At 44.1% G+C, this 16,922-nt stretch overlaps 1 protein-coding gene across 5 annotated transcripts; it reads right to left on the bottom strand.

Annotated features, from left to right (window-relative positions):
• GSTK1 (glutathione S-transferase kappa 1) lies at positions 1 to 6,171 on the bottom strand. 5 transcript variants are annotated; one of them, XM_081038246.1, is made up of 8 exons: positions 5,995 to 6,171; positions 5,382 to 5,463; positions 5,057 to 5,185; positions 4,647 to 4,747; positions 4,435 to 4,470; positions 2,743 to 2,859; positions 2,276 to 2,369; positions 1 to 1,510 (listed from the first exon to the last, which is right to left on the bottom strand). In XM_081038246.1, exons 1-8 carry the CDS (start codon positions 6,064 to 6,066, stop codon positions 1,461 to 1,463), a joined length of 681 nt encoding a protein of 226 aa, XP_080894372.1. In that variant the 5' UTR covers positions 6,067 to 6,171; the 3' UTR covers positions 1 to 1,460. The 5 variants fall into 5 exon arrangements, 2 of the variants coding, with proteins under 2 accessions (XP_080894372.1, XP_080894371.1); XR_013992572.1 differs by having other exon boundaries at positions 1,238 to 1,510; positions 2,276 to 2,454; XR_013992573.1 differs by having other exon boundaries at positions 1,239 to 1,510; positions 2,276 to 2,454; positions 4,435 to 4,747.
• Between the last annotated feature and the right edge of the window lie 10,751 nt (positions 6,172 to 16,922).

The following is a 16,922-nucleotide window of genomic DNA, read 5'->3' as shown; positions in this document are numbered from 1 at the left end:
GCACCCACAAATTCTTGGTTTTTAATTTAAATAAATATTTATCAGATCATTTAAAAAGTTATACAGATAAAATAGAAATACCTTGACATATTTAATTCCAAGATTAATATATTAACATCTTCTGTAATGTGTTTTAATATATCAAGATATAATTGAGATCATAATATATAGTTTCATCTTTTTTCCTAATCAATATTATATCCTAAGATTTCCACTGTGCTTTAAAATTCTTCACACATACAGTTTTTGATGGCTGTGAAACATTACATATGGGATATACCATAATTCATTCAAACATCCTCCTACTGTTAGATAGTTAAATTATTTGGTATCACAAATTATGCCAGGACAAGTATCTCCTGAAATCTCCTTTGAAAGAGAAAGTGCCTATTTGGAGATGGAGTACTGGCGTTACTTTACTGATTTGAAATCCTGGAATATTCTGGAATAACGGAAAAGGGGGAGCAAGGAGGAAGACAGAACGTGATGTGGGACAAAAGGGGAATATGGGATGTGAGATGAGAAAGAGCCAGAGGGAGGGGGCAAAGGGAAGATGGTTTCCACACCTGGTTTCCACCCGGTGTCCAAAGGTTGTTTCAGCTTCTGAATAAAGGCATTCTCAAGGAAGTCCAAATACTATTGAACCACAAGGTGTTCTGCTTATTGCACCGTGGGCAGATAGCGCAGGGACTTTGGATAAATAACTGGGGAGTGGGAAAGCCATAGGTTTGTGTGCAAGCAACAGAACTTATACTAGGCCAGGGAGAGAGACTGGGGTTTTCTCAGGATCTGCATGTGGGTGAGAGGAGGGAGCTCAGAGGGGATGAGCAGCTTCCCCAGGCCATGGCAACTCCAGCAGGTCTCCCTTGCTGCCCTGGGTCTGCTGGCCAGTGTAGCTGGATCCAGTTTAAATATCTGGGCAAAAGCTCAGCCATGCTCTGGTTCCCTCCAGCCTTCACTCCCACTGGGCCTCCGGTCCCAGCCCATCTCAGACACCGTGGGGGGGGGGGGTCAGAAGAGCCACACCGGATAGTTGCAAAATCCACCGGGCTTAGTTTTCTGTCCTTGACAGAGACCTAGGGAGATTCTGAAGAAGAAGAAGAGGGACTGTTTCCAGCGCCTTGCACATGAGCTGCCCCAGGTGGGCAGGGGAGCTGGGAGTCCGGGAAGAGCTGTTCTAAGAGTAGACAGGATATGACTGCAGGAAGAAGAACACAAACGCCATGGAAGACACAGATGCAGAAATATGCCTAATGGCATTAGGTTTATTTTATGCGAAAGCAGAGTTTGGGGCTCTGAAAAGGCACTTAGAGGCACAGAAGTAAGAGAATAACATAGAGGACACACCCCACAGCCCCTGCCCGGCGTGCCCGGGGCGGGGGAGGCCCGAGCTCCAGTGCCCCACGGTCAGCAGATGGTCTGCTGGTTCACCCCAATGGCTTTGCTTCCTCTGGGCATCCTTAAAGCCTGGATTCCACAGCTGGAGGCACAGGACCCATCCACTTCTCTCCTGGATGGAGGAAACCATGCGTGTCAGAGGCGGACTTCACAAGCCCCCAGGGGTTCTCTAGGAAGAGCTCGCCTGGCTTCAAGGTACAGAAGACTTCCTTCTCTCCTACGGGGGTGAAGGAGGCCCCTCCCATTTAACCGCAAGCACCCCATGGCTGTAAGAGGCTTTGCTGTTGGAAATGCCCAGATTTTCTTTTTTTTTCTTTTCTTTTTTTTAATTTTATTGGGGAAGGGGAACAGGACTTTACTGGGGAACAGTGTGTACTTCCAGGACTTTTTTCCAAGTCAAGTTGTTGTCCTTTCAGTCTTAGTTGCGGAGCGCGCAGCTCAGCTCCAGGTCCAGTTGCCATTGCTAGTTGCAGGGGGCGCAGCCCACCATCCCTTGCGGGATTTGAAAATCCAGCAACCTTGTTGTTGAGAGGACGCGCTCCAACCAACTGAGTCATCCAGAAGCTCAGCACCAGCTCAGCTCAAGGTACCCTGTTCAATCTTAGTTGCAGAGGGCAGAGCCCACCATCCCAGGCGAAACTCGAGGAGTTGAACTGGCAACCTAGTGGTTGAGAGCCTACTAACCGGCAGCCTTCGGAGTTAGGAGCATGGAGCTCTAACTGCCTGAGCTACTGGGCCGGCCCCTTGATTCTGTTTTTGAGTTGAGCTGCTGAATTCTCTGCCTAGGACATACTTTGCTCTACATCTGTCCAAGTGAACCAATAGGATGGGAGTAGCGCTGGGGTCAGGGGCAGCTCAGTGTGACCCTGTAACTTACCCAGCAGGTATGCCAGCAGCTCCATCCGGTCAGAGCCAAACAGCATGTGGGTTTGGCCATCCACGTGGGCCACGGTGACGGGCAGCCCAAAGGCCTGGAGAAAGCAGTTCCAGTGCAGGAGGAAGGTGACGGAGCAGGTGTTTATTAGGCTGGGGTCAAGGCTAGGAGACAATCCTTGTCTGGGGTCATACAAGCAAATAGCCAGAGGTGTTTGATAAGCGGCTCCACAGCTCTAAGGAAAGTTTTCTGTTTCTAACTCTTGGATGCTCTGCCTTTGATCACCATCTATCTCCCTTTCTTCCGTTCTCTGGGGGCAGGACCAGGAAGGGAGAGGACAAGTGTCCTCTGGGAGAGCTAGGGAGGCCTCCTGTAGGGAGGAGCTTCTGGACAGGAGCGTGGGGACCCAGTAGAGCGGCTCAGACTGTCTTTCACACTAGTGTTGGGGACACACATCACAAGTTGCTCACCCCGTATTTGCAGGCTGCCTCGGTGGTCTCCTTGAGCTGGTTCTTCACCTGTGGTGTTGAGGTCTTTTCCAGAATTCTCTGGGCTTGTTCTATAGACATGCCAGCCTTCTCTGCAGCCTGAGGGGATGCAGTAGGGAACACGGCCTGCATCAGTGAGTCTTTTCATTTTCTGCTCCCAGGTTTTCCTGGCAAGGCCTTTACCCTGCAGGTGAGGTCTATCCTCGTGAAGAGGGGCTATGTTTTCTTTCTTCAAAAACCTTGAGATTAGTGGGAAGAGCAGGTGGCAGAGTCATAGTTGCAGAAACTGAACACCAGAGAGCATCTTAGAGACAGCTCCTGACCCTTCAGGAAGCCACCAGGAGACTGAAGTTGAGGAAGTACCTCACTGGTCATTGTTAAAGAGTCAAGGTCAGAAGCTGAGTCCCTGCAGTGAAGTCGTGGGCTCTTGCCTTTCTACTTCTTAGAATTCCTGACTATCTCGTGCTTTTTTTAATCAAGGGCTGGGCTCTAATTCCCATGGAATTTCCTGGGGACTTTTGAGGAGGGCACGTGGCCGCTGCAGTCACCTGCCTGGCTTCAAGAGAATGATAAAGGCTCAGTTTGGGTTTGTTGTAGTCTGGGATCAGTGGTTTGGCTGTATATTACAGTCTCTTGGGGGAGCTTTTTAAAATCCCAATTCTCAGGCCACCCCCTAGAACACTTACATTGGAATGTCTGGGGGTGGCACCCAGGTGTTCCAGGTGATTTTAACCTATAGCAAGGTGTGAGGAGCCCTGAGACCGAGCTCCTGCAGGGGAAACATGGCATCATACTTTCTGATGTGACATTGTCTTTGACGTGGCTACATAAGACATCTGTGTCCCAGACCAAATGTTCAATCATAGGACAATGGTTAAGTAAACAAAACTCACCACGGAAAGGAACGCTGTGTAGCAGTTAAGAATTACATTTGCAAAGAGTTTATAATGGCATGGAACATGATTGTTAAATATTAAGTGACAAGGTAAGCCTACACACAAACTGGATGGGAATAAAAACACGGGAGGATATATTGGCCATTCTTTGTATGTTCAAAGTTTTTTTGTGATTTCCCATTTTATATATTCAATTTGAATATACCTCAACTATCTTTTGTAAATTGAAGGGACAACATTGTTTTGAATTTCCTGATTTAATTGCAAACAAAAAACGTACTTTTTATACCTCCACGTATGTCTGGCACCCACGTCAATATTTTGAGCTATTTTCCGTGTGTTCTTACGCAGACTTCTGTATAATTCTGGCTTGAGTCAGTCATCTCTTTTTGTTTTTTTAAAGCCTGTTTTAAAAGTCTCCTGCCTTCTACTCTGGACATTTTGGTGAGGTTTGTGTTGGACTGTTTGGGCCCAAGACTTGTCCGTACTTCATCCCTCCCCGTCTATCTGGAGGGGTAACATTTATGATCTCTCTCCCACTGACTTCCTCCATCACATAATTGTACCCGTGCAGAATTTTGCACTTCCTCTCAACCATGAGATATTCGTTGGAGAGTCCTTAGTTCCAGCCTTTCAGTAATTTGGCCCCTCAAACACAGATATCCTTTCTCTCCAAATAACCATAGCCTCCGCCACCAAGACAATGATGTCTCTGCACCCCAAATGCCAACTGTTCTCAGATTCTTTGGGGAGGGTGGCACAGAGCCAGGACACTCACTGCCAGGATGCTTTGGGGCTCTGTGATGTCTTCATCCTGGGAAGAAGCGAACACTCAGTCGGAAGGAGGCGGCCCAGTGAGGGGTGGGATGGAGGGATGGAGAACAGGAGGGCAGTGAATAGGGAAGGACAGGAGCAGGTGTCTGGAAACAAAGGAAGGGTCACCAAGTCATCCGGGGTCTCCCAGGTGGGTTCCCAGAACCCTGCCCTCACCCGAGACCAGACACGCATCCATAGTTCCCTGGACGCTTTCTCCAGCATCTCCGGGTGCTCCGACTTCATGGCTGTGAGGAAGCGCATGGCCGACAAACTTCCTGTGGGGCAGAGGCACTGAGGTAGGGCTCCCCTAGTTTGTTTCCTGGTGGAGAACTGGCTCTTACCTGCTTCTGACATCCCCCCAGAGCTCCACTGCCCTCAGCTTCCCACCCAAGTTTCTCTTAACTGATCTGTCCTGCTCTTTGTCCTCTTATGTCCCCACAACCTTCTGTTCGCTCAGTTCTGATCCTGAGTTTTCCCAGAGTTTGGTTCATTGACCTTAGTCACCCAGCCCCTCCTTCCTGGCCCTAAGTCTCCAACTTCGCTGCCCTCCACCGGCTCCCCCATCTGTAGCCCATTCTCTTCACCTTTTTCAAGGATCACAGAGAAGAAATCCTTGGGGAAATTGATGGGAACCTGGATTTGCTGTCCCAGGAGCTTTAAGTCGTTTGTCAAGTATTTGGCTTTTCGGGGAAGCATCGCTGGTGGCTTGTTTCCTGCAAGTGGAAAGTAGGGCCCCCGCTACTGAGAGACACCTGAGTCCCAGGCTTGGGGGACCCCTACTGCGTTTTGGGCAGAGGGCAGATTACTAGCAGCTGGTGCCAACACAAAGAGGCAGGTGAGGGGCAGCCTCCCTGGGCCTTTGAAATCAGCCCTCCCTCGAGTCCTTGCCCCAAGCCTCTGCCTTTTTACCACTATCTTTCATGATCCCTGCAATGAGGCTTGGGCACAGCTGCAGGTGGACGTTCCAGATGTTCTTGTATCGGCACAGGATCTGCAGGAGCAGAGGGGACTAGAGCCAGTGCTCAAGGTGGAAAGCATGAGAATGGCAGAGGGAAAGGCAAGGGTGTTTCACGGCAGCTGGTTAGCCAGAGGCTCTCAGCGCAAAGTAGGGGTGATGCGGGCCCCCTGAAGTACTTGGTTTGAGATGGCAAAACTCTCTCCACTCCTAGAAGTCTACCCCAGGACCTCTGCTCCTGTGGACAGTTTCCATCCTGTACCACACACCACCCCCTCACCCCCTCCAAACTGACATCCAGGGCTAACAGGTGGCGGTGCCATGGCTTTCTCCTTGATTCTTTGGAGTTGCCCCTTTTCCAAGCACTGTGGTAAACTGTGATAGAACGGCTTGACCTGGAGCCAGTGACCTTATTCCCTTTAGTAATACAAAGTGACCTTCAGCCCTGGCTCTCTATCTGCATGTCCTAAACCGCTTTGGGCAGTGCCAGGAATTGCACGAGGCCATGGGCCCTGCGTCCTGCACCCTCTCTTCTCTCTGCCCTTGCCCTCCCAGACCCGGCGTCACCTCGAAGCTCAGCCAGGAGTAGGGGGACAGCACGTCGTAGAAGAACTCCAGGGTCCGCGGCGCGGGCCCCATGCTGGGTCGTGGCGAAGGAGAGGCGAGCGCGGCTGCAGAAGAGAGGCGGCGACACCTCCGAGATTCCGGGCCTGCCTGGAGGACCGCCCCCTGCCTCCTCCGCGCAGCCTCGGAGCGCTGTCCCCCGGAGGCTGGCAGCCGGTGGGGGTGGGCGGGGCTGCGCCGCGGGGAGCCGAATGGGTGGGGTGTCACCGCGGGAGCGCCCGGGCTTGGGGACCCGCCCACCTCTCGGTCACCGCCCCGTCCTGGGGTGGAGTCTGGGGCAAAACAGGGTGGTTTGAGAGGCTGCTGCGCCTCTCAGCTGTGCGCTTTTGGCAAGCCGCCGAACCTCTCTGAACCTGTTTCCTCATCCCTCATAAATAGTGGGGATACGCAGTGATAACTTCTATCTATATAGACTTGGGAGGAATGAAAGGACTCCGGTGCACGTTAGTTATCAGTGTTACTTGGCAGTTGCATGAACTTATTGGGACTGGGGCAGAGCAAGGAGTGGCTTTATATATATATATATATATATATATATATATATACACATACACACACACACACACACATATATATACATACATATATATATGTGTTGTTATATATATATACACACACACATATATACATACATATATATATATATGTGTTGTATATATATATTTTGTATTTCTCAGAGCTTAGCACAATGCCTGGAACATATTTGACTGTCAGCACATATTTTATGAGTGAGTGAAGGAGAGCAGGAAAAGTCTGCCCTATTTGTATTTGTGAATGTCATATTGTCTTATAATGGGATTACATTTACCACAGACACATAATTTTTTAAAGTTCCATTGAATTTCATTAAAATTATTTTTAACATTATTAAGTTTACGGATTGGAAAACATGTATGTATTCCACTTCTCATTTGTATTCATTAGAAAAAACCCAGGCCATCAGAATACAAAGACACAACATAAACGTTTAGATAGACTAGAACATATAAATGGAACAAGAAATGATGTTATCTTTGCCCCCTTGCAAATTAAACTACTTGCGTGACGATCATCAAAACTGAAAAATTATACTTAGTTTTTTTCCAGCAATATTAATTTACAAGCATCCAATAGCTAATTTAGCCCGGTAATAAGATTTTATTGTAAAAGCAGATCATCACTTATTTTTTCAAAACCTTTCTGTTTGGAAATAATTTCAGACTCACAGAGGAGTTGTAAAGATAGCATAGAGTCTCTGCATGCCCCTGGCCCAGCTTTCTCCTACCTGAACATCTGTCATCATCATGGTGGAATGAGCAACACTGTGAAATTAACATTGGTACATTACCTTTAACTAGATTGCAGACTTCATTTGGATTTCACCAGTTTTTCTACCCATGTCCTTTTGGTCCAGGCTCCAGTCCGGGATGCGACTTAGAATGTAGCTGTCACACATCTTTAGTTCCCTCCTATTGGAAAGTTTCTTGACTTTTTCTTGTGACACCTTTGAAAAGTATTGGTCAAGTATTTTATAGAATGCCCCTCGATTTGAGTTTGAAGTTTTCTCAGGACTAGGCTGGGGTTATGGATTTGGGGAATACTATATACCAGCGAGGTAAAGCACCTTTCTCCTCTAATTATATGGGGAGGGTGTCTTCTGATACCAACATGACATTACCGGTGATGTTAATCTTGATCACTTCGTTAAGGTGGAGAAACTGAAGTTTTTCTCCATAAAAATCACTGTTTCCCCCCTTCCATTCTCTATGCTTTGGAAGAGAGTCACTAAGTGCAACCCACTTGGGGTAGAGGTAGGGATTGGGTAGATTAAACCCACCTCCTAGAGGAAAGAACATCAAAGAATTTGTGGACATATAAGTATGGTAGAAGCGCTATGGAAATTAAGACATTTTGAGGGAGATACTTTGAGGTTATGCAATGTCCTGTTCCTTCTTAAACTTTCACTCACCAATTTTATCACCAGTGAATTCTTGCCTGCAGCAATTACTGCTGTGATGTTCTAATGGTGATTTTCTATTTCCCTCATTTCTTCCACATTTATTAATAGGAATTCTTCCGAAGGGAGAATTGTCCTATTTATTTATTCAATCATTTATTTATATCACTCTGGACTCATGGGCATTTTTTTTTTAAGAATCATACAATGGTAAAACATTGATCTGAGTCTCTACATCCTGCTTCCATACATTATTATTATTATTATATTATTATTTTTAGGTTGGGCTTTGTTTTGGGTCATATGGAGTGGAAACAACAGCTATGCAAAGGCCATGCACACTTCTATGGACGATTATCTTCATATTGCTGAGAGGTGTCTAGGTACTGGTTAGAGTTGTTGGAACAAGAAATAGTGATATGTCAGTTTTTTTAAGTAACAAAAGTGACTACTAGAGGAACTAAATGTGAGGTAATTACAAACATTGGAGGAGGGAGAGAAGGGGTGGTGTTTGTAAACCAAATCCTCATCTTTCATGGACGAATCGATGGTATTGTCTATATTTGAAACATCACTAGCACTTTAATCATGTAATTTGGAATTAAATATTTGAAACCAGAAATGCTTTAGATAAGTTGCTTTTTCAAATGAGTAAAAGATGGATTATTCTGTAAGTGGTATTGGGACAAATGGGAGGTTTCAATGAATGTAAATGGACCCACACCTCATACTTTATATGAGGAGCACCTCTAGGTGGATCAAATACGAGTATTTAAATGTTAAAGAAAGAAACCAATAAAGTGCCTGGAGAACTTATAGAAAAATGTTTAAAAAAAAAAATTCTATGAGGAGACAGCTTTGCTAACTGTAATACCAAATGCAGAAACCTTAAAAGATTTATACATTCAATTACATAAAATAAAAAAAAAAACCTGTCTGGCCAAATCTAATAAGTCAAAAAATAACTGGGAAAAATATTTGGGTTCATTTCACCATCATACAGTTAATTATCCTAGTGTAGAGAGAACCAAAGAAACCCAAAACAGTGAAAGAACAGCAGCCCAGTGGAAAAATAGGCAAATGAAATATGATCAGGACAGTCACAGAAATGGACCTAGATGGCTCTCAAACATAAAAAACCTGTTTGTAAGTACTTATGAAAATTTCAAGTGAAAATTATACTATGATATAGTTTTATCTCTCAAGTCGTCAGAGGTCAAAAAGTTTGATGACTCGGGGTGTTAGCAAGTCATTGTCTTATGTAACTGGTGGAAATATAAATCTGTACAACCTCTAAGAAAGAACAGTCTAGCAATCTCTTTCTGTTTCACAAATGCACACACCCTTTGACCTAGCAATTCCATTTTTAAGAATTTGTGCTATAAACATGTTTGCCTACATGCTGTACGGTGTGTGATGAGGTTATTTATTATGGCATTGTTTGGAATGGCAAAAGATTGGAAATTACCTAAATGTTCCAGGGACTAATTCAATACATCAGTATTTACATTTTCAACTTTACAAAAAAGGTTTTGGAAGCTCTCTATATTATAATGATATCCTATATAATAATAAGTGAAAATCAAGATGTAAAACAGTGCATATTATTTGCTACCTTTTAAGGATTGAAATACTCTCAAGTGTGTGGATAAACACATATGCATATATGTTTGTTGACTTTGCTGGGTGGAGAGACAAAAAGCTAATTAGATTGGTTGCTTTTGAGGAGGGAAGCTAGGGTGATTGGGGGCAGGGCAGAGGAGGGGGAGTTTCTGTTGTGTATAACCATTAACACTTTCTGATTTTTGACCCCAGCGAGTATATTATCTACCCAGAAAGAAAGGAGGGAAGCTGCTATTAGGAACTTGTCCTGGCAGAATGGGAAGGAAATTGCAAGGGCTCAGTTATATGATTTATTGCCATTTCTATATTTTACTTAGATTTAAGGAAACTATCAAGTATAAAGGGCATATAGCAACACAGGAGACACAGTTTTAAGATACAATATTTGCCAAGAGACAGCTGAGTATTTATATGTGGTTCTAAACACCTGACATTTTCCTAAGGATTTACTGAGGGTTATGTGAAATTCTATGTGTTAGTTCTTGCATTTAAGACACCATACCAAACTGCAAGAGAGTGAAGTTGGCATGGATAATTCCTGGTTCTGGGGGGCGGGGGGCCGTCCTGTGCTTTGTAGATGCTTAGCAGCATCTCTGGTCTCCACCCACTAGATGCCAGCAGCACCCTCCAACCCCAGTGTGACGATAAAATATACTAAGTGACAGAAAGCAGATGCAGAGGGCTCCATTCACGTGATTCCATTTCTATGAACTTTCCAGAGAAGACAGCAAATCAGTGGTTTGTCCTGAGGCTGGGGGTGGGAGCAGGGATTGACTGAAAATTGGCATGAGGGGACTTTTTGAGGTGATGGCATTGCTAGATGTCTCCTGAGGGGTCAGAATGACTCCTGGCTGAGAACCACTGCACTCGTTTTTATTGAGTGCCCGCCCCTTCTGTGCCATGTGCTGTTCTGAGTGCTTGGGGATAGAAACGCAGTTTATCCTTGATGTGGGAATCAAAAGGCAAAAAGGTTGTTGGCAAATTCAGTATACTGTATGGTGTGTGTGTGTGGGGGGGGGGTAAGGGGATGTTGGGGCAAAGAGAAAAAGTCAGGGAAATCTTTCCATGGAAAATGACCCTAAACGAAGACTTGAAGGGTCAGTAAGAGTAGGGAGGAGTTCGACCAGTGAGAGAGAGAGCAGGTGGATCTCCACCGAGGAACTAAGTTGACCTTGGCGGAAGGCTTTAGAAGATGGCAATGGCAGCAGATGAGGCTGGAGAGGTGGCAGGTAGAGTCCAGGTCAGGTGACAAGTTTCAACATCTCTACTTGAATGACTTCAAGCATAATATTATTTTTTAAATGCATTTTATGGAAGAGTAGTAGTAATTCCATTGCTTAAGAACTCAGAAGTACTTCCCGTGGTGTGGAAAAACATGAGAGCTGTTAATACTTTACTCACGTGTTGAATCACATAGCCACAAATATTTTCTTTTATTATTTACTAAATACACATAGGACACATAAAGTTTACCACTTGTCAGACGCTCTTCTAAGTGCTTTTTAAAAAATTAACCCATTTAATCCTTGTAACTACCCTACAAAGTAGGTACAATTTTTAGCAGCTTTATTGTGGTTGAATTTATGTATCATAAAGTTTACCCATTGTAAATGTGCCATTCAATGATTTTTATTAAATTTATAGGTTTGTGCAACCATCACCACGATCCAGTCTTACAGTATTTCCATCACCTCAAAAATATTCCCTCGTGCCACTTTGCAATAAAGTCCATTCCCACCCCTAGTAACAGGAAACACTGATCAGTGTTCTGACTCTATAGATTGGCCTTTTCTGGAAATTTCATATAACTAGAATCATATAATGCATGTGTTTTTTGCAACTGACTTCTTTCATTTAGCATCCTATTATTAGGTCCATCCATTAGTGTGTGTCAGTAGTATTTTTTATTGCTGAATAGTATTCCATTGTATGGATGTACAATCCATTTACCACCTGATGGACGGTTTGGATTATTTGTAGTTCTTGGCCATTGTGAACAATGCTGCTATGAATATTTGCATACAGATCTTAGTGTGGACATGTGTTTTCATTTCTCGTGGGTAGATACCTGGGAGTGGATACTTGGGTGTAATGGTAAGTTTATGCTTCACCTTTTAAGGAACTGACAGACTGTTTTCCAAAGTGGCTATTCGGGTAGGTACTGTGATTACCATGATCCTAATTTTATTGGTGGGGAAAATGAGGCATGGAGAGTGAGAAACTTACACAAGGTCATAAAGCCTGTAAGTGGTAGAGGTGGGAATTGAACCTGTGCAGTCTGGAGCTGGCCTCTGTGAACTTGACACTCACTTTTGGCTGCCATGTCCTGGCTTGGAAATTGTTCTCAGTTTCAAAAAATGAACCTTCTCTACTTTTCCTTACTTGATTTTGGTTCCACGCTTCTAGAGAACATGTTATTCAGCTCCGTCCGTGGGAATTGTACTTGAAGGAATTTCTGTGATGTCCTTTTCCTTCTTTACTTCCAAGGTCATTCCCTAAGCAGAAATCAGCCCACTCAAGTATTTTTATTTCTGTGTTCCTTCCATGAGAAAAATGAACAAGCCCCAGGAGTGTTTGCAACTGGGATTTGTAACCTCTCCAGGGACCAAGTTCCTTTTCTTGGACCAAGAACCACCTTCTTAGGACAAAATAACATTCTGGCTGCTGATAGATTGTGTGTGCCTGGCGGATTTCCTTCTCGTGCAGCAGCTGGTAGCCCACGTGCACATGCCAGTGATGCTCAGAAGACCCCTTTCCTCTGACTGGTAATTACTTCCTCCTGGTTTTAAAGGCCAGCACAGGCACCTGTCCCTTCTGCTTCCAAGACTTGATGTGCTCAGCTCCCTCTGCACCTTGACTTTCCTGAGGATAACAAAGAACGAGACAGCCTGCTCTCCATCATGCTCTAGACAAACCAGTGCCGAGCTGCATTTGTAGGCCTTTGGGTTAACTTATAAGGGATTAATAACATGCAATTTTGACTGTTATTCTTAAAGAGCTATGAGCTATTTTGAGAGAGGCATAATCATAGTTAAGGTGATGGCGAGGTTCTACTGGGGTCTTTGAGTTCTAGCCATATAGTCTCAGGGCGTGGCTGTTTTTTCCACGTCATTACTCCAGGAATGTAACTGCCCAACACCATAGGCCAATAAGAGGCACAACTGTGAGCCTCACTCAGATCCCACATCTTCAGCCCTAAACTACGGTGCCCCCCAAGACTCCTGTCTTCCAGGATCACCTTGTGAAAGTTCCTCTTCGGGGTTCCTGCACCAACCCTGGGCATTCCCCGATCATGGCCCTTACCGTAGTATATTGAAATTTTCAGTATCTCCCACTGTATTGTAAGCTTCCGCAGGGAGGAAGACGCGTGTGTGTGTGTGTGTGTGTGTGTGTGTACGCACGCACACTAATTTTCCTCGTATAGTCTAGCTGGTGGTTTCCTGTAGCTTTTAGATGTTTTGAATGTCTTCTCCCTCACTATCTGTGCCTTTCATTGAATGGAATGCTAAGAAAGTTTTTGAGCTTTGGGGGTCTTATTTAATAAGCCATTCTCCACCTTTTAGTCGCAAAATTATTCTATATTCTATTAATTTCATAATTTTACTTTGCACATTTAGGTCTTTTATCCACTTGGATTTACTTTTGTATAAAGTAAGAGGAAGGGATCCAACTTAATTTTTCTCCAGTGAGCCTCACTCCGAGTACCATTTAATAAATAATTTATTTTTTACCCACTTACATATATGGTTCACTTTTCATCATATCTTAAGTTCCAATGGATATTTTTATGGTCATTTCCCTGTTCTATTAGTCTAACTATAACTTAGTACTATGCCTTAATATCTGGTAGAGATTAGTTATTCAAAGACTATTCTTCTATATAAGTTTTATTATTTCTATATAAGTTTTTCTTCTTCTATATAAGTTTATTCTTCTATATAAGTTTTGGAGTAAATTATTGAATTCACTAAACCACTAATATTTTATGGTACTATACCTGGAAAGATCTAGCAGATTTGTTGGTAAGTAAATGCCTTGCCTCTGTATGAATCTTATTTACCTTATAGCCTTACTACCTGGAACAGTATCTCACATATACAGTAGCTCAGTAAATATTAATAGAACTGATATTGTTCAACTGATTTATGGTCTCCTTTTAGTGACTGGGGTGGAAAACAAATGATACAATGATGGAGGTCACATTTGAAGCCATCTTGTCTTCTTTTGAGCCAGAGGAGAAAGATGAGGCCAAGTATCAGGGGACTGATCTCTTCTGTAACAGGGATAACTGTGACTTCGGTTTTAATGGTAATAAATACTAAATAAGATGACCAGTTCTTGATTGGGAATAGCTTCTGCATAGAGTTTTAGAGCTGGTTACACACAAGGGCCGAGAGCTGGATTCCTGGAATTTCAAAGGAAAATATGGAACTTAAACCAAGAGATGAAAAGGGGAAAAACACTGGCAGTTAATAACACCAGAGTCGTGATTTGTTGACTATTGAGTTGCAAATACTTCTGCAGAAAAGATTTGCACTGCAGAAACGAGGAGGGTGCCATCTAGTGACCACACCATTTGATCTTCAGTCCTGAAGAACAATAGGAAACAGTGCTTACAGTGTAGTAGGGAGAATTCTAACAATTTTGCACATTACATCAATAACCCCACTAGACAGAGATATTTAGTACCCCTGTTGTAAAGGTGAGGAAATGGAAGCTCAGAGGAGTTGAGAGACTTGCTCAAGGTCACAGAACTAATACTGTGTTGAATTTGGACTGTGTGGCTCTGGAGTTGGTATGGTCAATCGTTTTGCTGTCTTGCCCGAGAGGAAGGGGGAGTGGTGCCCTGGAGTCGGCTCCCAGCAGCTGGAGAACACGGATGGTCGCCGTTCTTCCCAGCTTCCCATCCAGTGACATCACGTTGGTCGTGTGAATTCCGTCATGGTGAGAGTATTTACACAGTGGAAACACAAAATTCTACCCAGCCGGCTTCTCCTTCCCCCTTACTCCCCCTGCCCCAGAGAGTGTGTGCTTTGCCAACACACCCTGGGTGAGAAAGACTGAGAATTCAGAGATATAGCCCTAAGCTTTTGAAAAATTAGTTTCCGGTTAGTTACAAAACAAGATAATGATTAGACATTTACACCCCTCACCCCTCAAGTGGGTGACCACCCCAACAAGTCTACTACCCCTCTGACATTGTATGTAGCTGTTACAGTGCCGTTGATTATACTCCCTGTGCTGTACTTCACGTCCCGTACCGTGTGTGTGTGTATTTGACATGCAATATTATTTTATATTAGTTTCAGGTGTATCCCTGAGCTTTAAATTTTGGAAAACAAATAGGATAAAGAGATCTTAAGATTTTTTTCATGATTTTTTGGATTAGAACAGAAACAGGTAGTTTATGACTAAGGTAGAACTCCTTAAAATAAAGCAGGACTTCCTGAAGCGTAATGTGAATATTCTCAGTTGCTTGAAGAGGAAAGAAAACAAAACTGTTGCAGGGTCTGTGTTGCAAAGCACACATTGAAAATGGTCAAAGAGACGGACGAGTAAGGAGAAGCAAGCAGAACCATTTCAGAGGAACTTAAGCTAATTGCAGCACGACGTACTCAAACATTGTTGGGATGGGCAGAGTAGACGTGGAAGAGCTGACGTTCAGAGAACAAACACCCCTGTGACAGTTTGAAGGCGCTCAAAGTCAGACGGAGAATGGCCGTAGAGTTGAGGAGACATGCACCAAATTGCTGCAACTTCCTAATTTAGAACCCACAGTGTATTGAGGCTACTAGAAATATTTGAATCATATAATAACCCTCCTGAAAAGCCTTCAGTAGACACGACTGGCAAAATGCTGCCAGTTGTTGAGGCTGGGAGACATAGAGGATCATTATACTACTTCTCTACTTTTCTGGAGGAAATTGTCCACGATTAAGGTTTTAAAAAAGAAGCAAGCCATCAGGCTCTTTAAATGATTATATTCAGTAAAGTGAATTAACTAAAGCTTTAAGGTCTGTCTGAAAAGGTAGGCCTGAGATGCTCTGCTAAGGGCTTTGCAACCGTGTGATGGTCTATGGGTAGTGAAGCCACTGGAAAATTTTCAGCAGGTAATACACCTGCTTAATAGGTATGTGCGTGAAGTTCAAGTGTATGCATGTCTGCTTATGAAGGAATGGCACTGGAATAAATGTCAGGGCTGGAGTTGAAAAGTAATGCTTGAAATCTGAATATAGCCTTAGTCATCTGGGTGGCAGGAGGGGGACCATCTTCCAGTTTGCCCAGGACCAGAGGTTCTTCTGAGATGGGGACTTTCAGTCTTGGACGGCTGGTCCCCTTAGTGGTGGCAACAGACAAAGTGTACAAATTGTGAGTGAGTGCTATGTTTGGAGGGTGCTTGATGGATAAGGAAACAGGAGAAAAACCAGGCAGCTGGACAGATGCAGGAGCCAAGGGTGGAGAGCGTTGTTACCAATGTGTCGTGCCTCTGGGTACCAGAGAGGATGGAGACTCAGGCCAGAGGGGTTGGCTTTCTAGAATGACTTCTTCAGGTCATGACTGGCCAGACCTATCTTCAGTTACTTAGCCTTTGAAAACAAAAACCAAAACAAAACTTCTGCCATCGGGTACAATCTAATGTAATCAGTATTGACACCATATTATTGCTTTCAGATATTAGAATACACATGCAGGAATTAATTAGTAAAATAACTCATGAAAAGGTAAACTGCAAAGGCCAAGGCCTTTAATCATTTAACAATTTGATTAGTTCACAAAGAGGTGAAAGTAATCTCTTGCAGGATTTGTAGATATTTAATTTTTATTGTATTAAGATAAATCAAACGTAAAGGTGACCAAATCTTAGTCAAAAATATAAACATAAAACATAAGCACAGCTAACTTCATATGCTCCAGAGCAGCGAATTTTACCCGACCTGCTCGTCTTGCTGGTCTTGATGGATTGCGTCCGTCCACTTGGCATTCGTTAGGCTGCTTGATGAATGAGGGAATGGAAAGATGAGCTGGCCTCTTCCAGCGTGGTAGTGAATGCTTTTCTTTTGCTAGAAGGCTGCGTCAGGCAGCGTGGGGAGCAGATCCCAGGCTGTATATTCTCTCCGGTTTGCAGCTTGTCCTGAATTCAGGGTTTCTTCACAGGGGCAGTCTGTGCGCTGATTTGCTGGAGCAGTGCCCTGTCTGCTCAGACACACCTCAGCCAGGGAACCTCAGTCACTGGCCAGAGCTTCCCCTTGGCTTTGCTCCCTGTTGTTATCTCCGCACATTCCGGGAGTGCAGAGAAAACGCTCCAGCCAGT

Source organism: Rhinolophus hipposideros, assembly GCF_964194185.1.
Source record: "Rhinolophus hipposideros genome assembly, chromosome: 25".
NCBI lineage: Eukaryota > Metazoa > Chordata > Mammalia > Chiroptera > Rhinolophidae > Rhinolophus > Rhinolophus hipposideros.
This window is presented reverse-complemented; position numbering and strand designations above follow the sequence as displayed.

Bases quoted from the DNA above. Each gene is read 5' to 3' on its own strand.
- GSTK1 (XM_081038245.1), bottom strand. From the start codon at position 6,066: ATGGGGCCCGCGCCGCGGACCCTGGAGTTCTTCTACGACGTGCTGTCC. The intron at 5,186-5,381 runs GTAAAAAGGCAG...TTCCACTTGCAG, and splicing joins AGGGATCATGAAAGATAGTG to GAAACAAGCCACCAGCGATG. The intron at 4,748-5,056 runs GTGAAGAGAATG...TCTGCCCCACAG, and splicing joins CTCTGTGATCCTTGAAAAAG to GAAGTTTGTCGGCCATGCGC.